The sequence below is a fragment of the Larus michahellis genome, chromosome 1 (assembly GCF_964199755.1).
Source record: "Larus michahellis chromosome 1, bLarMic1.1, whole genome shotgun sequence".
Lineage (NCBI taxonomy): Eukaryota > Metazoa > Chordata > Aves > Charadriiformes > Laridae > Larus > Larus michahellis.
This window is the reverse complement of record NC_133896.1, coordinates 192,099,650-192,122,146: the sequence shown is the minus strand read 5'-3', so window position 1 is coordinate 192,122,146 and position 22,497 is coordinate 192,099,650. Positions and strand designations below refer to the sequence as shown.

The following is a 22,497-nucleotide window of genomic DNA, read 5'->3' as shown; positions in this document are numbered from 1 at the left end:
AGCAGCTGCAGAACTCTTAAATGCAGGAAGCTGTGTTCTTCTGGAATGTTTGCTGAACATCTTCCCCTGCAGAGACCAGAAAAAATCTACTTTAATAAGAGATTCAGCATGTGTCCGAGTTGTTGGTGCAACTGAACTGGTGCTGGTGGGAACTGGTTTGCTGTGGGAACTCTGTGGCAGACGTGAGGCCGTTGCTTCTGGTACAGAATTGGGATTGAAATGTAAAGGGGTATATTCTATTAAGCTCCAGCAGTGGAAGGTGTAATATCATTGCTTCAGTCTTCGTCTTTATGGCTAACACTGCTACCCTAGCATGGGTATGCCAAATTCAAGAAATGTTTGTGTTGGTATGACCTCAGTAATCCACCAGTGCCCCTTCAAAACAAAGGAGTATCTTCCTTTTATCCCAGATATCCAGATGCTGAGTGTACACCTGGCTTTTGAAGAAAACAGGCAAACCGAGCGTATTCTTCATCTGTACAGTTGAAGCACTGTGTAGTCGTGGATTCATCTTTTTAATCAACTTTTGTATAAATATTAAATGAATGGATCTGATGAAGTTGCTTACATCTGTTTTGTAAGATGGAATAAATAAAATCACAGCTTTCAACAGTAGTAAACAGTTTCTGCATGCATTAGTGTGAGCTGTTTATTGTTTTGAGATTACAGACATCAAGGTGCATTTGCAACACATTCTGTGTTTCAAGAATGTATTATTTCTATTCACTATCTTCACACCATAGCTCTTATTCAGAAAGAAACTTTTTTTTTTTCCTTTTTTTTTCCTTTTCTTTTCCCAGTCACTTAAGATTTGATTAGGAATTGAGCTAACAAAGCTATCCCTGACATAAAAGGATAGGAGTCATCTGGCAGAATCCTGGCTGAGGCATGGGTTGGCACAGAGAGCCAGTCAGATGACACTCCTCATGGTCAGGTGCCCTTTTCTGATTCCATATTGGCCTTGCTGAGCATGTATTTCACGCATTTTGGGAATGGACCTCCTACAATTCTGGAAAGATGGTCTTATCTCTGGCTGTATTGTTAATGCAGCAGCAGGCCTAACAGCTTAAACAGTAGCCATTGCTCTTTCCAGACAGACAAGATAACGATGTCGCTTTTGGTGATGGAGACTGGACAAAGAGGAAAGAATTTAAACTTCTCAGTGAAGTCTGATTTGCAATGTTTATCACTTAATTTCAGCATCACAGAAACCCGAAGGATTAATTCTAGGGACCCTAGAATTAATTGGCTAACCTAGCTGATTATTCTCACTCTAAAGGGGAGTGGGGTGGGTGAGTAATAGTTAGGATTCAGTTTAAGGTTCCATACCTAAATGAAGCCTGTAACTCCATTGCTGTGAGAGATCCTTTTGTTCTAGGTGCTTGACTCTGAGGAGGAAGCTTGATTTGTGACTGCTTGTGTGCTTAGGTAGTCCTTAGCCAGGTCAATGCTATGGTGATTGAGTTAGATGCCACCTGTCAAAGGAAGCCTTAACAGTCCTAACCTCAGCAGAAACAGAGGATCATGTCCTCCTTTAAGGCCTGCTAACTGGAATCCTAGGAACCTTTGGGATCTCTCACACGGTTTATTTTTGACTTTCTTGGCAAACTCAGCTGCCTCTGAGAGCTCATAGATGTGGGCTCATGAAAGCTCTAATTGCCAATTAAGTTTGATGCAAGGCAAAGCAATTATTTGCTAAACAAGTGGTAGATTAAGGAGCAGTGGACATATGTGTTTTTTACCCATTTCTTGGGCATACTGTACTTGTCCCTGTTCTGATCTTCCTTAAAGAAGATTACTTATGTCTGCAGTAGCTCCAAAATAAAGTAGTGAGCCTTGAAGAACGGAGTCTGTCTTCATCATTCAAGGATCCCCTTCTCCATGTCCAGGAGCAAAGTATACCAACAAAGAGGAAGGCAGGAAAGAATGCTAGGAGACCTGCCTGGATGAACAAGGAGCTCCTGGACACGCTGTCACACAAAAAGAATCTTTACAAGGAGTGGAAGAAAGGACAGCTAGAATGGGGGGCATATAAGGAAGCTGTCCGAGCAGCAAGAGACCTGGTGAGAAAAGCTAAAGCTCAGTTAGAATTAAATCTAGCCAAGGAGATCAAGGGAAACAGCAAAAATTTCTATAGGTACATTAATGGTAAGAAGATGACTAGGGAAGGTGTGGGCCCCCTCAGAAAGGGAACGGGGGACCTGGTGACAAGTGACATGGAGAAGGCCAAGGTTCTCAACAACTTCTTTTCCTCAGTCTTCACTGGCAAGGGCTCCAGCCACACTCCTGGAGTCACAGAAGACAATGGCAGGGGTTGGACAGAACTGCCCATTGTAAGTGAAGATCCTAGGAGGAAGATTATATTCCTGGTGTATTCTTCTGGAGACTTACCTTGGAGGCTTGCTTGAGCCCATTTTAGTAAGAGCATGCTTTTGCCTAACTTAGCAGGCTTCAGTCTTTGCAATCTGTGCGTGGGGCTGTTGGGCCACACACTGTTGTACTACTTATTATGCATCTACTTATTTTTAGTCAACCTGCTCATCTTCTGAGAAGGATGTGCACAAGCCAAACAGGAACATTATGACTGCTGTCTCTTGTCACAAAGGTGAATTATCAGAACTCAAATGTACAAAAGTTGCCTTTGTCTTCTAACTGCATATCTGTAGCTGTGATCTTTATCTGAAGAACAGTATTGGAATCTATTTGACCACCTTTTGGTGGAAGGGATCTAGTTCGCTAGGCATGTAGGATATAATTTTGATATCTATTGATTGTAGGATCATCAGATTGACTTGTTCAGCCTTTTTACAGGTTTACGGTTTTCTTTTTTTTTTTTTTTAAATGTTTGTAGATGTTAATGAGTTCTAAGACAGAGAGTAGAACCAACTAATGGTCCTTTTCCAACCATTAAAGAAATTGAATCTTTCCCCAGGTTCATATCCAAGAGCTGTTACTAGAAATTCACTCAGGCTAGATAGCCCACCTAAGAAAACTTTAATTAAGAGGATATTCAGTAGAGGTTTTCAGGGCATCACTTTATCACAATGAGGTTGGGCTGGTAGGCATTTTCTTTTTCTTCACAATGGAGTGAGGCAGGTGCTCTCACCCCCCCACAAGTGAAATTGGAGATTACATATAAGTGAAACCTACAGGTTCAGCTCGGTCTGTCACAACAGCGGTAGCTTAAAAGTGATATCTAGACAACCTGAATCTATGTCCGGCACTGTCCTGATCCTTTAATCTTTCCTAGGATGTGAGAGCAGAGGAAAGAGCTGCTTCTTGTCATCTGTGGGTATAGCTAATGCTGGCTGGCACTCCAGTTCCTAATGTTGAGGCGTTTTTGAAGTTCTGCTCTTTGCCCACAGAAGACTCAAAACATCTTAACTTTCATGCCAAAAGAGCTGCTTCTTACTAGCCACTGAGTTCCTGAACCTTTCCCTGACCTGAAGAAGTGTTTTATAATGTTATTTGTTACCTGAGGGCAAAGATTTCTTGTTTATTTATTTTCCCTTTTGATCTTGAAGCTTTCCAATGAATTTGAGAGTCTTCATGGAGTTTTGCCCATCTGTCAAGTGCTGAAAAGCATGTATAAAGTTATATTTAACACCTTTCACAGCTCCATTAGAGTATCTTATTGGCCATGTCCTATAGTACTAAGTGGAATGCAGCGCGTAGCTTGATGGACATCCTCTTTGCCCACAAGGATTCTTCTTCTGTTACTCATGTTGTTTTTGAAATGTGTTTGCATCGGTGGGCATTTTTTTGAATCCTGTGGCCATCTCCCAAGAAGGTAAACAAGAAGTACTGCGATCTGCAGCATTTGCATTTACTGCTCAATGCAGCCTGATCTTCCCACTGTCAACAAAGCAAATGATGGGTATTTGTCATCAAAAACTCTTAACAGATTATCACACTGGGCAAGAAAGTGCACTTGTGGTATCATTATTGTTGTTTCTAACCATTTGGCATTTTTGCCTGGCACGTATGGCCACGTGCCTTTTGTTTGTATGGAAACCTGTTGTAGCAGGAGTACACAATGTTGACAAGCTCGTAACCAGCGTCAGCTGCTGTTTATAAACTTTCAGGCTTTATTGCTCATAGCACCTATGGTTTGGGTAGTGGTTGAGGATCTTCCCTTTTGAAGGAGAGCTTCTTAGTTTTGTTGGTGACAAGGTCTTACCCTTCATCAGGAATTACAGTCTGATGCCACTCCCTTTGAAAGGACTCTCTCACCAGTCTTTGAACAGGACAGCTGTATCCAGGTATGCTCATTTGTCTTCATTTTCACCACAGGAGCCTGCAGAGGAGGCTGGTGCTGTGATTTAGGTAAAAACTGTTTTAGTTTGTTAAAGTATGACAAAATGTGAGCATTTTAAGGTCATGCCAAGCTGCAAATCACGTTCTTTTACCTTACGCAGGTGAGTGATTGATCTATCAAATTACTGTATACAGTGGTTTAGGAGTTCAGGTATTGAACGCTTTTGCAAACGGACAAAGCTGTTTCAAGTAGCCTTAGAGCTACTTTTTAAGACTTTGACTTTATAAGAAATGCTAATAAGAATAGCTTTTCCTTAGTAAGAAGTTTTTAGTGCTTCTCAATAAATGCTAGCCTCTCTGCTTCAGGCTGCTGTGGAAGCTCCTCTATGTATGTTCTTGAGAGTGGTTTTCAGCGCAACCAACTGCAAACAGTGAGTAGTTACAAGAGCGTTCTTGCTCACTCTTTCCCTGGCTAAGGTCATTTTTTCTGGAGCCTGTTGTACCGTATGACTGACGGTCATACGGTGTTGCCTGCATTTGCAGAAATTCCAGCATCAGCCTGTGGTCAGTTATGTCCTGGGAAGTTCCTGAGAGTATCTTGGCATTAGAATATCCATGCTTACTCATACTTTTTTTGGTTAATGTTAGGGAGCATTCTCTTAGGCATACTCAAGTTGCTAAAGGAATTGGATAGATGTGTATGCAGGCATAAAAGGCTCTCTAAGGAGCTATTAACTTCCTTGCTGGAACAGGAGAGAACTAGGCTCTTGGTTAGCTCAGTTATGGTGTATCTTATGGCCATCTTTGACATGTAGCTACAAACGGAAGGCTTTTCAGTGTTACTCAGTCTTACCATGCTAAGATTTCTGATTAGTTTGATGCAGTTTTCCTCTTGTTGAGACACCCTGTCCCATAGTGGAATTTAAACCTAGATTATGTATGTTTGATGAACCAGAGTTTGAAATGTCATTCCTTGATTACCATGTTCACCATCACTGGTCTCCCAGTGGGATGTCTTTATTCCTGATAGCTTTATTTTTGTTAGTTGGAGCTCTGTTTTATTTAACCTCTCAGCCTACTGCCACCATTAGGAGAATAGTCTTTCAGTGTGTTCATCTAGGGATTCGTTGGACTATTCTCCTGGTAAATGGCGTTTTTGTGAGTAATACTATGTGCTGTTTGGAGATACTCACTGCATCAACATACATAGGCAAGGACATTGCTTGAAGGAGAGAGACAAGTTACTTATCTGTTACTATGCTTCTATAACTGTGTGTTCATTTACCACCTGCCCTTCTTTCTTCTTTGCCCAAGTCCCTGAGAGTTTTCCAGGGAGTTGGAAGAACTTAAAAAGAAACATGTTCACCGCCCATTTTATGGCCAGAAGAAGAGAGAATTTGTGCGTGCCCCTCTAAATGCTATTCAAGCAAATTATTTCAGCTAACGGTACTTGTATAGAAGTGCACATGCTGTGATGGTGACAAGCAGGTAGTCTTTCTGAAATTCTTCAGGTGAAGTGGCATGGAATAATTCAGTGCTTTGTCCACTAGCATGCTTTAGACTTACTGCCTGGTGTTTGTGGAAGGTGACTTTTCCAGCTGTTTGGCTCTTGAAGGCTGTGCAGGTCTTTCCTGCTGTTCTGTGAGGATGCTGTTCAGTCACCCAACGTGGGACTCTTGCTTTGTTCCACCTGTGTTCTCTGTATTCCAGCTGCTGCCATCCTGGTATTTCAGGATGTTTGAGTGAGGATATGAAGATACATCTTCATTGTTGCTTTCTGGAGTAACTGGATACCATAGCCCTCCAGCAGAGGCACAACTCTGACAAACACCAGTCACTCACAGGATGATGTAATTGTATATGTTGAAGAGACACACATCTAGAGAGGGGTACACATTCACATTCAGTACCACAGTTGTTGTAGTGTGACTTTGTTTTGCATCCAAAAACTTCTAGATCTTTCAAGCTAGAAAATGCATGATATAGTTTCAACTCTTTCTGGTTAATGTCTTTTTGGGAAGAAAAATATTGAGGGTGGAAGTAATATGCACGATAGATGCAGCCCACGTGTATGTGACTATCAAATGTTCTTACCCATTTTAATAGTGTGATCTTCATTCCGAATAGATGCCATCTATTTAATGTCAACACAGTTGAGAAGGTTTTGGCCTTATTTGAGTTTCCACTTACTATAGCGTGAAGTAATATGACTTTAAATGGCTCTTGCATACCCTCTGCATTTTGGAGGGATTTCAGTCAAAGCTTTCTGAGGTTCATCCATTCTGTGTCAGCATAGATGCTTTTGCGGGGAGCAACGTGGAATGGCGGTGTACCAGTTTCTATCCTCAAATATGCAGACAGTTCCTTAAGGTCAGAAGATACAGCGGTGGGGAAATCTAATAGGGTGGTGTGAAACACCGAAATGGGAGAATCTACTGTTTGAGCTCCTGAAAAGCTTTATCTTTTTCTTACTGACAGAAGAATCCTGAAAATAACAAATGAGATAATGTCACATTTCCTAACTGGAATTTTTTCTTTTCAATAAAAATAGTTCATTTGCTAAATTCTTGACTATTCTAGGTGTTTCATCGTGTTTTGAATCAAAGGATCTGCAAGAGGCTGGCATTTAAAAGGCTTTTTTACAGAAATTTAAAATAAAGGATAACCTGTCTTTATTGTAAGGTGTACAAACACATAGTTGAGCACCACTGGTGCCAAATTATTTGATAGAAAAATAGGTAGATATCACCAGCTGAATCAGTTGGGATAACAGTTCTTACATCAAACATATTTTAGAAAAACACTGCAAAGCTCTTTCCCTGAATTTTCTGAGCATGGGATGTAGAAAATCCAGCCAAATATTTTAGGAGGAACAGAATCAGAAAACCCTACCTTGTACCACAGTAGTTTGGTGATAATGAGAAAGAAATGTGACCCTTCCCAGTAAAAGATTTATATGAAACGTTTAACTTGCTCCAGCAGACAGTGGTGACAGTTCTGCTCTAAGACCCCAGTTCCTTCAGGCTGCACTTTTTCTGAAGACAAGGAGTGTCTGCTGGACTGGTGTCTGCCATCCTCATAACTAAATACATCTCCCTGTACATTCATGCGCGTGTGGACTTGCTCACCACCATGATCTGTGATGGTACCTCTGGGTAGGAAGAAGACAATTGACTAAAGACATCGGGACCCTCCTCCAGCTTCAGTCCCTTCTCCTGGTATTAACTTGTTTTACCACAACAGTGCAGGTGATCCTGTAGGAACCGTTCATCTGAGGCAGGAAGGAACTGCTTCCTCCGCGGGTGGATGGGTGTAGTAGTTGTGCACTGGGGAGAACAGCTGACGTGGTCATGGAGAGGGCTTCTGGAAATGGGGTCCGGTCCCTGAAGCTGGCAAAGTATAGGCTTTGGTTTAGACCAACAGTAGGAAAAGGACTTGCACCTGAGCAAAGCCAGATTGACTGGGGTTGAATGTTGTTTGTGTTTTCCTTAAACTGTCAGGGCGTAGTACTTGGTGTGGAAAAATAAGAAAAATACATTATAGGTCTTTATGGTGAATCCATCCATCAGTGTGTAGCTGATGCAGTTTGTCTGCATAACACTGTTTTCTCTGCATTTAACTGCCTGCTCGTTTCCATCTTCCTTCTTTCTAAAAACACTTGACAACGAAATACCTATAGTGCTTGTCTGTATGGATGTGCTCCACGAATGCTGCCGTTACTGTACAGCTCTGGAGAGGCTGCCGTAGCTGATCTAGGTGATCTTGTGCACTCTTTTGGGATTTAGTTTCTTAAACTTGACAAGAATTAAATTATGCTAAGTTTGTGGAATGTTGTCTTCCACATTAAAGGGTTATTTAATTCTAGTGCTTGTTTATTGCTTTAGCATTCTTTCATAAAAAAATCTTAATATATTGCTTGCTAGCCTTTCAGACTGAGTCTGGAAAAGTTTGGGGTTTTTTAATTCTTTTTAAAATGTCTAAAAAGTAAGCAGGCCCCAGAAATTTTGGACCTGAGGCTGCTGGTTTTTTTCCAACATAAAATAAAATATTGGTGACTCATTCGAAACGTGATTCTGTTGGAGGTTTTTTTTTTTAATATATATGACAAGCAAGGCGTGATATAATACAATCTCTATAATCAGTACTGCTTGGTTATCAGATAATTGTTTGGAGACTGGAAAGCCTGCCTTTCCTTGCTAGTATAATAGATATGTTTTAGGTGTTATGGCTGTTTGTTACATCTTTTCGATGTTTTGCCTTATTAGAGATTGAAATCTTAATGCACTTATAAAAAAAAAAAAAACAACAAACAAACACAAAAAGGTGTTCAGATATACATGCTGCGTCATTGTGTTCCTTGCCCTTTCTATCTTTGATTGTACCTCCAGACACACCAAGCAAAAGATAAAGTCTAAAATTTAGAAAAGACCGGTTCATGCTTTTGGAATAATGCTTTTAAGACATTTTAAATTTGTAAAAAAGTGCATTTGGATACAGTTACAATTGATTATTTGATTCCTTTTTTTTTAAATTAGGGCATTAGGTGTTCAAATATTCTAATTAAGCAAGGTAGAAATATTAAATGGGTACTTTACCACTGAAAAGGTATTTTTTTCTTCAGTAATTCCTTGAAGGAGCTAAGGCTGGGGAGGGTGCTTTTTTTAAAGTCAGAAACTAACAGTGTGAGTGGGAAATGCTCCAAGTGTCAGTGTACATGGAGCATGCTACTTTACACACAAGTTGAAAATACACGTAACCAGGGAATTTCAAAACAGGTTTAGCTGAAGACTAATCTTACACTGGAAAATAATTTCTGTTATGTGTGGCTAAATGTTAATGTCATGCAGATCTGTGTGTATTGTAAATGTTTGTTAGAAAATTGATCCCCAAACTATAAGTTTTGATTCATTCAAATGTTATGGATGGTCATAGTTCTGTCTGTGATTAGCAAGCTGCTAGATTCTTACAGCTGAAATACTGCAAATTCTATTTGCAGTTACAAATCTTCTTTTTAAAAAAAGCAAACTTACCTAAAGGCTTCTTTTGATAGGGGCCATTATATTGTCACCCTGTGCTAATAAGCACTAAGTGTCCTTATTTTTCATTATTCCTTTACAGAACAAAAGAGATGAACATCTTTTGAAAAAAAGAAATGTTCCTCAAGAAGAAAGTTTAGAAGATTCCGATGTTGATGCTGATTTCAAAGCAGTAAGTTCCTCAATTCTGGAATTATTTTTAAAACTTTGGTGGTGTCTCAAAACAATGTATTCTATTTTTACTTTAACACTAGAAGTCTTGCAGTTATTTGAAAGCAAAATTATGAACTGATACACTGTTAAAATTAGTTTGTATTAAATGTTTAAAAAGAATGTAATTTAGCAACAAAATTACTAAAACCTTTTTTTTTCTGTTCAAGCAAAACGTAACACTAGAAGCTATACTGCAGGTATGTTATATTTAACTTTTCTTTTTAATTATTATAAGTGCATGTTCTGTGCGTTTTTAGTTTTTACTGTTACTTGTTTTTTCAGAACGCCACAAGTGACAACCCAGTGATCCAACTGAGTGCTGTCCAAGCTGCAAGGTAAAAATAAATAAAAGCACAGAAATATATTTCCTATGCATTTTTTATGATGGAAGTTACTTATTTTATTTTTACATTTAATTTCACAGAAAACTCCTATCCAGTGACAGAAATCCACCTATTGATGACTTAATAAAATCAGGAATTTTACCAATTCTGGTAAAATGCCTAGAAAGGGATGATAAGTAAGTATACTTTTAAAAATGTTCACCTTTACTGAAAATCTGCATCCAAAAAATCATCTCATTATTTCAAATGAAGCTGAGGATTCGTAACACCATATAATCTCACACAGTGGATCATATTACATGATGATAAACCATAAATTCTCCAGGAGTGTTTATTCTGCCACTGAAATGTCATTTTATTTTTTAGAGCTTGCACAAGCATATCTAGCTAATGGAGAAAACCTTACTAAATTCCTCATTGGTTTTGAATATTGCAGACTTTTTTGTTACTTGTTGTTAAGAAACCTGTCTCAGATTTACTGTGTTTATTTGTGTGAAGGCAGAGAACATGCCTGGGTGTGAACAGGGCTCTTCTCTTTGCCAGAATACGCTTGTCATCTTTTTCATTAGGGTTATTAGCTTAAGTTTCTAGCTGCTTTCATTCTCACTGCGAGGTGGGTTTCCTCCTGGCTCTGTGCTGCTCCCCCATGTGATGGTACAACACAGTGAGCACGCTGTCTGTTATGATTCTTTGTTGGAAAACTTCGGTAAAGGAGGTAGAGAGCATTGAGCATGTAGTTGTAAGAATTTAATGATATGTAAGAAAAATGCCATATTCCACAATCCGTGAGCCCCTTATACACATAGGTGGGGATTAACACATTTGAGGTAAATGTTTTAGCCTATCTTTGAGGCAGCCATAAATGTATTTACAGTATTTCCATTTTCAAGGTTATTTCTGCAGCCATGAGGACTAGGAACTTCAAAAATGCAAATTGGCATTTTGGGTATAATTTGGTGGCTGCAAAAACATGAAGAGTGAGTAGCTTTGGTTTTAGCTTGTTTAGCAAAACAGTTGCTTAGAAGGCAGCTGGCAATAATGTTCAAATCGGGATAGCATTTTAAAATGGGTCATGAATGCCTGTCTGCTCTAGAAGTAAATGGTTCAGGGCTGTGAGAATTCTTTTAATTTGAATTTTCTGTCTGGTTTTTGTATGATTGACCTTTGTAAATGTTTAATAAGCCTTTTGAAATTGAACAAGCCTTTTGAAATTGAACTCAGTGTTTATCTTAAGTAGTCCTTCTAATTGTGATTGCTATATAATGTTTAGTGGAGGTAAACTCTGCAAAGATTTTGTGTAACAGATTGTTAAAGCTGTTGTTCATGTTATAACTTAGTTTATCACAAGAGGAGGAAGGACCAACCTAGAACTGTAATTTTAATGCATTTGATCCTAGAATGTGAAGGGTTATAGATAGCTGCTGACAGGTACTATTTGTTTTTACAAATCCATATTTACACATCTTAGGTCTTCCTATCTAATTATTTTCCAATCCAATCCACAATAAAACCTTAAAATGCTTTGGAAACTAATGCACCAAAAAAACTTAAAGAAAGCAGGTGCTATGACTATATATAAAACATAATTGATAAAGACCCAAAAAAGCATGGAAATGAAAAATAGTCACATAACAGTAAATATTCTCTGCTCCTCCCAAAGCCAGACATCTTGCTGTTACACTAACCACCATAAGCTGTAAACTCCGTTATAGCTTCTAGAACTCTTAACCTTTAGCATTTGCTGGAACAACAGTTTTCATGCAGACTCTTTTACTGAACTGCTGTTGGCATAGACAACATTTGACAGACATCTTGGAAGAGATGTTCCCCCAGCTTTCATAACATCTGTAACTAATTTTGTCTGCATTTAATAAGTCAGTTTTAATGCAGGTATGATGCTGTCTTTTGATATTGATGCTAGATCTTTCCCCTGTCTGTGATGAAGCAGAAAAATGTCTCTTTCCCAGTATCCCAGCTTACACTTGATCTGGGATGTAATGGTCATGTAATTAGTTATTATAGTCTGTATCTATATATTATAGTCTATATAGTCTATATAATATATATCCTATTATATTAGGATGTAATTAGTTATGGTCAGACATGATTAATTTATTGAGAACCACTAATGGCAGCAAGGCAGTTGCGCTTTCTTCACTAAATATAAATGGTGTTTGGATCAGCTGGAAGTGAGGAGGTCTCCGTTATCCATTAGAGAGGCATAATTAAATTTTATGATGAGGGGCGGTAGAAATCTTTCATACAGGAGATAATTAGTTGACTAAGGTAGCGATCAGCTTCACTGGTTGGTGTGTGCTTCAACAAGTATTACTGCTTTTATTTTTTTATTTTTTATTACTAATACGATGTCAGAATAATTGGTGGTTTACAAAAGGCCATAGAGGGTAAAATCTTTTTTTTTCTTACAGCTTTTCCTCTGAAATGTCCAGGCTTAGAGGTTTTCTTTAAAACTTTTAGTTCAGTGGCACTCTTAAATGTAGAGTGTCTTAGAGTAGATGCTGCTAGTAATATTGAAATGAACCATAAAATAATCTGCAAATCATGTTTCAATTTATTACTATAAAATTATTTCATTACAGTCCTTCATTACAATTTGAAGCCGCATGGGCATTGACTAACATAGCATCAGGCACTTCTGCACAGACTCAAGCTGTTGTACAGTCTAGTAAGTATCACAGTTTGTTTTCTGAGGGGTGGCGGATATTATGGGTAAAAGGGAAAAGGGGGTATGCGGATAACAAATGCCATTTGTTATCAAAATCATTAAAATAATAAATGCATGTCTGTCCTCTTTCTCAAAAAAAATTAAAAATCTACATTTGTTCTTAAACATTGATTTGTTTGTCACTAACAATTAAGGATCCCAGACCTGATTTTCCCATAATGAAGATACAGAATAACAGATAATATAAAGAGTTAATTAGTTTGTTAATGACTAACAAAAAATGTTAGTCCTTTCAAATTCTTGGGTTGATTTCTGAAATCATGTACCGTTAATTCCCCTGTGGCTAAAACTTATGTTAGCAAGTAATTCTTTCTACCTCCAAGGTATGTTCATAAATTTTATTAAAGTTGCTAAATACATATAGTTATGTAAGGTTGCCCATTTAAATACAAGGTTAAGAAAATTACCATCCTTTCCTTGCCCGTATGATTACTATCTCCTGTACACACTTGATTTTGTTGTGCTGCCTTCATTGCTTGCTTAGCCAGCCAGTGAGACTTCCATTACAAAAAGAAATAGGAAATAAATTCTAAAGTTAACTGAAGATAAATTATTCAAATTAATTTTTCAGGATTATATATATATCTTTTATGTATCAGCACGCTTATCTTAAAACAATCACCTTTATTCTAAATGCAACATTTTGTTGTTAAACAGGAGACTGTAGATAAGTAAATACATACTAAATTGTCTTGGCTTATTCATATTCAGTGTTTTTATATGGGAAAACGGTGAGTCAGTTATTTGATTTCCTTTTTTTTAAGTGCATGAACCTGCCTTTCAAATCAAAATGCTGTTTTGTACATTTAAATAGCTAATAAAATATCTCACTAATTGTTAGATTCTGTATAGTTAAGATATTGGAGCAATAGAACAAGAAGGCTTATCAAAATGAGCCTTTTAAAAAAAATAATAAATCAGTGTCTTGAATTTGTTTCAAAAAATCCTGATGTGATTTGGGCACCTCTGGTTTTAGATTGCTTTTCCGGTGTCTAAATATCTTTGAAAATCTATTCCCAAGTTTTTTCATCCTTCCCAACTTGTTCATTGGTTAGTCGTTGTTTTCTTCCTTTTTCAAGTCCCACAATGTTGTCATATTTGAAATGAATGAATCTAATGAAAAGACTGTTTATAGTGTTAGCTTTGCAGAAAAAAATCTGGAAAAAATCTTTAAGTAAAATTTAAAATCAGAATGAAAATATGTAGACCACAGCCAAAAGCGTTGCTGTTACCTGAACAATTACTAGAAGTTCAATCTGGCATACGTCTCTCCCAAAATCTGTTTAGCTAATGCTTGAAAAGAAGAAAATGTGATAAAATGACTTTAAAGAAGCAAAAAGCGTTTCTCAAGCTTTACTGTTTATATGTGTTGATATGACATGTGTTTAGTCGAAAAGTCTTGCTGCTTTGGCTGTGAGATGACGAAGGGAAAAGAGCCTCCCAACTCTGCTCCCTTTGAGTATGGGATGGTTTGAGGAAACAAAGCCATGGGCCCTTGCAGCTATAGAAGAGGCTGGTGCAGCCTAAATCCAAAGAAGGTGGCCTCCTGCCATCAAGAAGGACACAGGTGGCAGCTGGAAGGCCCAGCAAAAGAGGACAAATACTGTACAAACAAAATAAACCTTGGCAGGAGCCAATTTGGAGCAAAAGTAATTAATTCTTTGAGATTGGTAGATCAGATAACCTGCCACTCGCGCTTTCTCGGACTGTCCTCCTGCCTGCGTGCTGCTATGAAATGGTTTCATTCGTGCTTTTGAAAGCATAGAAGGATTGCAATCTAATACAAACTACGTACTTGACCCTCCTCTCTGAAGTATGTTGAATACACGTATGGCTGAAGTGTAATCTCAGTAATCACTGAGAAGGAAGCTAGAATATTCCATTTGAGCTAATGGAAGTGGGATGATTGTTACAAGAACAGCAACAGTGTTCTTAAGCAACAGTGTGTTGCTGTCCCTCCTAACTTGTCAGTTGTAGGCAATTGCTGAATTGCTCATCTAGGGCAGGAAGGAATTTTAGGTAGTCTTTATTCTTTGTATTTTTCAGGAAAATACGTCAGGGGTTTTTGACTCATTATCACACGTTAAAATTATCAACAGAATATTGATTCACAGTTGCTTACAAATTGTGTTGCAATTTTTTTAAATTTCTGAAGCTATTTCTGAAGCTATTTCTACAAGAAAAAATATTATTTCCTTCAATGGTATATAAATTGGTCTATTTTACTTTGCTCAGAAAGACTACAGGATGAATATGATCATATATAGATTTAAAAAATTGCTGCAAGAATTACTGTCTTTGGAACAGTGCGGGCTGTCCAAAGGGAAGTAGTGGACGGGAATAGTAGAGGGATGGTTTCTTAGCTCTGTTAAATTTATTTAATTCAGCAGAGACTGATATCTAAAATCAGTGTCACTTCCTTAATCTGGTATGTTGCTTGCGTTATATAAGAGCAAATTAAAATGTGTCTTAGGACTGGCAGATGGATTTAAATCTTCACTGCATATGGAAACTAACTATAGCCACCTCTTGGGAGGAAGCTATTTTCTTAAAGTCAAGATTTGAAGCACGTTTGCATGAATAGGCATGTCATTCTTCTAGGTATATAGTGGAAAAATCTGAATTACCAGGACATTAAACCTAGCACCTACATACTTGAGGCTCTTGCATATCACTTTGAGAAATATAGGGAAATGTTTAAATGTGGGGAGCATTGTTGCTTGTTCTCAAGTCTGTTTTTTCCCCTCTCTAGATACATACAGAAATCTTTGACTGAGGTTTTGTATGCTCTTCATAATAGAAACATCTATCTTAGTATAAGGCATGGTGCGAAAGTGTTTTGTGTTAATCAATGAAAGCATTGTGCATATACCATGTTCCAGTAAAACCAAATACAATCTTTGTCTGATCATTCTGTAGATGCAGTACCCCTCTTCTTGAGACTACTTCATTCACCACACCAGAACGTTTGTGAGCAAGCTGTCTGGGCTCTCGGAAATATTATAGGTAACTCTTGTTGTTATTACAAAGATTTGAATTCAGGGAGCGTTTCATTTTAGAATTTGACTTTTTGAACATTGGCATTATCATATGAGACTATGTTTCCTCTAAATTCTGTGGCTTAGTGTAATTTTTCATGTGGCCAGAATTATATATGTACGTCCTGTTTTCTCCTGAATAATAGTATCAATTGCTGCACAAAATATAAACTGGATAAATTTTCTGTCTCGTAAAATATACATACATATATATGTACGTATGTATATTTAACTGAACACAAACTGTTAGTAGTAGACTATTGGTGAGGAAACATAGAATTTCAGTATCCCAACATGTCATTGCATACATTTCAGGATTTTCCATTTTTAATGTAATTTCTTTTACAACAATTTTCATTTCTGTAGGTGATGGTCCTCAGTGTAGAGATTATGTCATATCACTGGGAGTTGTCAAACCTCTTCTGTCCTTCATCAATCCCTCCATTCCCATCACCTTCCTTCGGAACGTCACATGGGTCATTGTAAATCTCTGCAGGAATAAGGACCCCCCACCGCCTATGGAGACAGTCCAGGAGGTAAATAAAGAATTACAAGACAGATAATTTTTTATATTCTGGGCTAGAGGCCAAATGTTTTACATTGTCATACTATGAATTTATGCATGTTTTTTGCCACCTCTTGTGCCACTTACCAGTTGTTAAATGAAGTAATTTGACCAATTTGATGCTTCTTACAAAGGTTGTAGCAGAGGTATTTGTAACATCTGAAATTGAGTGAGACTAAAGACTGATGAGTCGTATATTAAAGTGAACGCAACAAAAAATTAACACATGATTAAGCGTTAACATACTCAGCACTTCATGTTTTTATCAAAAAAAGGCTATGAACATGATTTGTATATAGAAGTATTCAAATGTAATTATTTTTAGTAAGAGGAAATGTAACTAAACTAGTGAATGTAGTGTAGTTTGTGTTTTGACTAGCTGTGAACATGCAGTCAATGTAAGTCCCCACTTGAGAAGAGAAGCATCTGAAAATCCCTTTAGGCTGGCGAACAGAGCAAACGTGGTGTTTATAGAGAAGGCACAGCAAGTAGAGTGATGCTGTTTGACTAGAACTATAGTTGTATGTAAAGTTCTTCATTTTAAGATACATGCCGAAGTGTAGATATAGTTTTTGAAGCCACATGAAGTATCATATTGTTAGCAACTAAATTTTAATGAAATTTTTAAAATGAAGCAGAGAACAGGGAAACTTTTACCAAATTCTAAGCAGTCTTATCATGGCTCGGGTTTTTTTTTATATTTTCTCCATATGTGAACACAAAACCAAAATTTTACTTTAATCAAAGAGAGTTTAATATATTAGCCTAATGATTTTTATTATATTGTGTGGTAACAAAGCTTTCAAAATAGCAGGGGGATGTCCCTATCTCTGTTGTTATCTTGTTTTCCCTCAAAATATAGTCTGCTCTCTGTGTGTTTTTGAAATATAGTAGTCTTGTATGTATTTTTACAAATTTTAAATATAATATATATCTTTTTATACGTACTTTGAGGGAATGACCAGCTGCTGGGAAGTGTGTGAATACAATATGCTAATGCAGTCTCAAGCTATGTTTTGTGACTGCAGTACTTGGATTCATGATTGTACAGTCAATTTTATTCTACTGTAATGACTGATGAACTTCTTTTCAGATTTTGCCAGCATTGTGTGTTCTCATTTACCATACAGATATAAACGTAAGTAATTTCTAAACTTTTAGATATTTAGATTCTTTGTTTTCTCTAGAGAGAAAATGCTGCAAGATTGCGTTTAAGTGTCAAACTTGGTTTTGTGTATTAATTTATGTATAATTAAGTAGTAAATGCACAATTAAATATGAAGACTCATATAATTGTAATTATTTACAGCACGAAAAAGAAAGTGCTAACACCATTTCTGAAATATCTTTTTCTTAAAGTTTTTTTTTTATCCTTTACATTAGCAACTACACTAAAAAAAAATCCTACCTTGTGGAATTGAGCACTAGAAATTTAAAGTGCCAGCTTTACCATCAGCTTCACTTTAATTCTGCCCCAATTTATAATTTTGCATAGATGATATATAATGCATGTGTAGAAAAAGTATATCTAATTCTGGATATCAGTCCAACCAAATACTGTGATCATATGGGTAAATGTGACTTCTGTAACCTGTTGGGTGCCTGGCTTTGCAACCTGTCTAACTAAGGAAATCATGTACAAAATATACTTAAATAAACAACAATAAACTATTGTTTTGTGGCACCTTTGACAACTTTTCTTCAGGTTTCTAGTACTAAACCTTCAGTATTTCCCACATTCGTGATCCATGGGTTTACGTACATATTTTCTGTGTAAAGTCCTAGAGGGGTGGACTTAGCCTCCTGAAGTCTTATACTGGCACTTCAGGGACAAAGATCTGTGTCACTAAGGGATACTGAGCTGCTCTTCTCCTCCTCCTCCTCCTGTCAGGACTTTGTAATGTCTTTGACTTTTGCTTCTGATAGTGATCCTTCAATTTAGGGAAGCAGGAATTGAACCCTTGTGGTGGGTCTGGCGATAGAGCATAAGACTGGTGGAACTATCTTTCACTACTTCCGTGCTGTGGTAGTGGTGTTTCCACTGCTCTTTTAATGGGGAAGTGGGCTTGGCTCCACAAAATATTTACAAACAGTTTAATTTGGGATTTTGCCAGGGTTTTCCCAGTGTAATGTGAGTGGGAGACAGCACATGGTGACTTTCCAATTTGTAATTTGGACAAACCTGAATGGAAATTCATAGCAAAACCAAATATACTTCTACCCTATAGGCTTTTTTTTCACCTGCCAAATTTGAAAGCTTTTGCAAGGAATGATTGTGTGAGAGCTTCTTGAAGTAGATATGAGACTATGTGATGCCAGGTTTTGACTGATCTCAATTAGGGTGCCCGTCTTTTTGATCCTGAGAGTCAGGTGCTAGTTTGGAGGTACCAGTCTGGTCCCAGCCTCTCTGTACTGGAGCAGCAAACCTATCTTTGGAGATGAGTCAGTGATGCAGGTAGGTCAGCCAACAGTCCTGTGAGCGCTTCTGGCGGCTGCTGCTCTCGTCACCAACAGGGCTGTGGGGCAGCAAACTGGTGAGGCACCATCTCTCACTGCTTCTGCTGCGATACTGGCTCCACTGCAGCACATTCTGCTGTCCCTGTGGCGTTAGCAGGTGAGGGCAGCAGCAGGCTGTGCCAAGAAGGCATTAGATCTGTGCTGTCTGGTCCCTGGAGCTGGGCGGAAGCAGCCTGTGGGTCAGGACTTTAAAGTCCTTCTTTTCCGTACTGTTGTATTTAGCTATCTTAATAGCTGGAAATTTTAAATGGGTATCTATTTTAAAAGTAGAGTAGATCTAGGTACCTCAACAGGTGATGTCCTCAGTGGGGTCCGGATTTCTCTTCATGCAGTTCCTAACATCATCTCTAAGTCATGGGATATTCTTCTTTCTGCTGGCTTTGTTTCTGCTTCGGATACCACCTTTCAATGACTGTAACTTTTGTACCTTTCTTTCTTGGAGGGCTCTCAAATCATCCTTATCAAGTCATCAGTGACTTGGTCTTTGTATTCTTTGAGATAGTAAGATTGCCCTGCATGACAGTAATTTCTCTGTGGGTTTTCGCTTTGCTTGAACAGTTGCCACCTTACAATAGTTGCTAGTCCTTTAATTGGTATAAGAACTCCTTTCCTTTGCTGTGGATTTTAATCTTAATGTGAAGGCAAAAAAAGGCATATATCTAGAATAGTTTGCAGTTTCACTTCAGAACTGCACTATGGATCAGAGATACTAAGGTGTAGATAAGTGGGTTAGAGACTAAGGGGACTTAGGTGTCCTGTAATCAAAAGCAGAGCTCACAAATGACAGCAGTGCTAGGAGCCTGGGTCGGTATGTTCTTCAGAGAATTACTAGTACAACTGCTTATTTGTGCTGGTTGTCGTATCTTTGAAATGCAAACCAAGCCCAACAGTTTACCTTTGTGAGATGCTCTATGCTGTCACTTTATGCACCAAAATTTGGTATTCAATTTCAAAAATCTTTGAGAGAAGACATATAGAATTTATTATTATGGAACAAATGGCCCCAGTTTTCATAGTTGTACATAATAGTCTAACATTTTATTAATTAGGTCTCATTATAATGTTTGAGTTTTTCTGTAACTAAATTGCATGCTCTTTTCCAACCCCCAGACACGTGAAATGTTGTTCACTAAATTAGGACTCCGTTATACGGATTGTGCTGTTCAATGTGTAAACCATGTTCTTTCCAATTTTTAGATTCTTGTGGACACTGTTTGGGCTTTGTCCTACTTAACAGACGGTGGAAATGAACAGATACAGATGGTGATTGATTCAGGAGTTGTACCTTTTCTAGTTCCCCTTCTGAGTCATCAGGAGGTTAAAGTTCAAGTAAGTCTGGTTCAGTTGCTATTGAGTAGTCCTTTGTAAGCTGTTTTCTAAAAAATGTGCTTTAGATTATTTATTTGTGGAGTACTGAGATGAGCATTTATAGCTACATTTGTTACAGGTAAAACTGAACAAAAAACGTTATCCACCCTGGGGAAAAGAAGATTACTAAAATGAAAGAAAACTCTAAGAAAACAGTTCTAGTACAATTTTAAGTAAAATGACAGGTTAAACATTAACTTCCATTGTGTGATTATGAGGGGTGCCTTTCTTTTGTTGTCCTGAAATATTTAATGACAACAGATCTTCTGTTTAACAGAATTTAAGTTATATGCACTCTTTTCTGTTGCTGCATGGTTGTACGTATTCTGTCTGAATAATTTGTGGAAATCAATTAATATTTTGGGACCTGTTGAATGTTCAAATATTTGCAGATGCTGAGTCCTTTTAGTAAAGTAAATTTCTCATTAGCTACAAGAGGTAGATTAACTGAGCTTGTCTGTTTAATTTCAAAGACAAAGGGAACCCAAAAGTTAGTTAATGTGTGCTTGATTTTTGTAAATCAACTGTTGTAATTGGGAGCTCTTTTATGTATCTGTGCATTTGTCGTGTTTGTTTAGTTTGTACTTTGGATTAGACGTGGCTGTCTTGAAATTTGTCAGACCAGGTCACTTGATGAAAAGGAGTTTCTCCAGTATTCTGTCACTTGTAAAGCATTTACTAACCAACACATGAATTCCATTTCTGAAAGTCAACTGAGAGTCAATAAGAAGAGAAGCAGTCGTGGATTTTTTAATTCTGTAGTGGAGGGCTGAATGGAGGAGGAAGCAACCTTGGCAGATGTAGTCAAAACCTAGAAACAGTTAATGTAGTTGTAACTCAGATCAGATACGTGGCGAATTAACTCTTCCATTATTTTAATTTTCTTTTAATTTCTAATCTTTACACTTTTTGAGTTGAGCTGCAGTGCATCTATTCAGTAAAACGCTGTACCGGGTGTTGCTGTTTTGGTGAAACAGTACCCATTTTTAGGATGTAGCTCAGAGGATGAAGTACTAAATTGTATTTAGCAAAATACAGTGTTTTTATGAAAAGACATCTTAAAATGTTCTTTGTTTTAGCATAAGTAACAGCAATGCCTTTAACATGCAATTTTTTTTTTTCCTTCCTGCTTTGGATATTCAGACAGCAGCACTGAGAGCAGTAGGCAACATAGTAACTGGTACTGATGAACAGACACAAGTTGTTCTCAATTGTGATGTTTTGTCTTATTTCCCAAATCTCCTGACGCATCCAAAAGAGAAGATAAATAAGGTATCATTTGTTTCTTCCTAATTTAATGTTTTAGTGTAAGAAATAAAGCAGTAGTCTGTAGCATATTACAGAAGAATTTCTTCCAGCTATTATTGCCAGCATGTGAGCAATTTTGTATAAAGACGCAGCCTTTGAGGATGGTGCTGAATTAGGGCTAAAGCCAAACAGGCATAATGAGGATCCATGCAGTGGTGTTGATGCCTAGTGCTTTTTTGGGGGGACTGATGGTTTTTGCTTTGCAGTGTGATACTTTTCATTTGCAAAGTGAGTAACTGGCATTATAGTTTTTCATAACTAAAGTGTGTTACTTTTGGTTGAGTCCAGTGAGTTGAGTAAGATCGATTCAGATTTTCCACTCCATCTTTTCATAGTGGAGTTTGTTCTCTTGTCCATCTTCGCCTTCAAGGTCGTAGGGAACACCACTGTCTGTTTCTGAAAATGATCCCTGCATGTCCTCTCCTTCCTTTTGGCAGAGGGAACTTCGCTGCTGCAAGGACTCGGTCGAATAAGGGGAGTGAGATGAAAGAAAGTGATCAGTGCCCTCTTTTCCAGAGCTGTATTTCATGTTATTTGCATTTTTTTTTTAATCATTGAGCCATCTTCCACTGCAAAAATGGGGCTGGCTGAGGAGGAGGCTTTTTTGTTTAGCTTAGGTGATTCCGACGCTTATTGTACATTGAGAGGGGGAGTGTATTTGTGAGGAATCTCTGTTTCTTCAGGCCCTGTCAACTGTCAAGAGCTCTGAAGAAGTTACCTTTGATGGTTCAAACTGCTGTGATTTGTGTCTGCCTGCCCTTCTAGCTCTCACAAAAGAATGATGAAAAGCTCTTTTTGAATGCCAAAAAAAAAGGAATTAGTTTTGTATAATGGGAGTCTAAAAATGCTTTGAGTTTTAAGTGTATGTTGTGAGGGCCAAATGCAAATAAAACCAAGATACGCATCCCTAAAAAATGGAACCCATTACGTTTTTTTCCTGCGGTACTTCATAATTGTCTGCTTGCCACATCTGCTTGTTTTTTACTTAAGATTGGAGCCTTTTTAAGATGTTCTGGGTTGCTTTGACCAAGTATTCCCCCCTTTGTAACCAGGAATTTGTAACTGCCATTATAGGTGTTAGCTATGCCGATGTTATCCCCTGAAG

At 37.8% G+C, this 22,497-nt stretch overlaps 1 protein-coding gene across 1 annotated transcript in view; it reads left to right on the top strand.

Moving 5' to 3' along the window:
- KPNA3 (karyopherin subunit alpha 3) overlaps nt 1-22,497 on the top strand; it is a 54,450-nt gene that overhangs the window by 24,378 nt on the left and 7,575 nt on the right. Inside the window, exons 3-12 of the mRNA XM_074566215.1 lie at nt 9,376-9,465; nt 9,674-9,703; nt 9,789-9,841; nt 9,931-10,026; nt 12,451-12,536; nt 15,516-15,602; nt 16,001-16,170; nt 17,293-17,337; nt 19,914-20,045; nt 21,228-21,356. Coding sequence (XP_074422316.1) covers nt 9,376-9,465; nt 9,674-9,703; nt 9,789-9,841; nt 9,931-10,026; nt 12,451-12,536; nt 15,516-15,602; nt 16,001-16,170; nt 17,293-17,337; nt 19,914-20,045; nt 21,228-21,356 — 918 coding nt within the window. The remainder of the gene's footprint in view (nt 1-9,375; nt 9,466-9,673; nt 9,704-9,788; nt 9,842-9,930; nt 10,027-12,450; nt 12,537-15,515; nt 15,603-16,000; nt 16,171-17,292; nt 17,338-19,913; nt 20,046-21,227; nt 21,357-22,497) is intronic.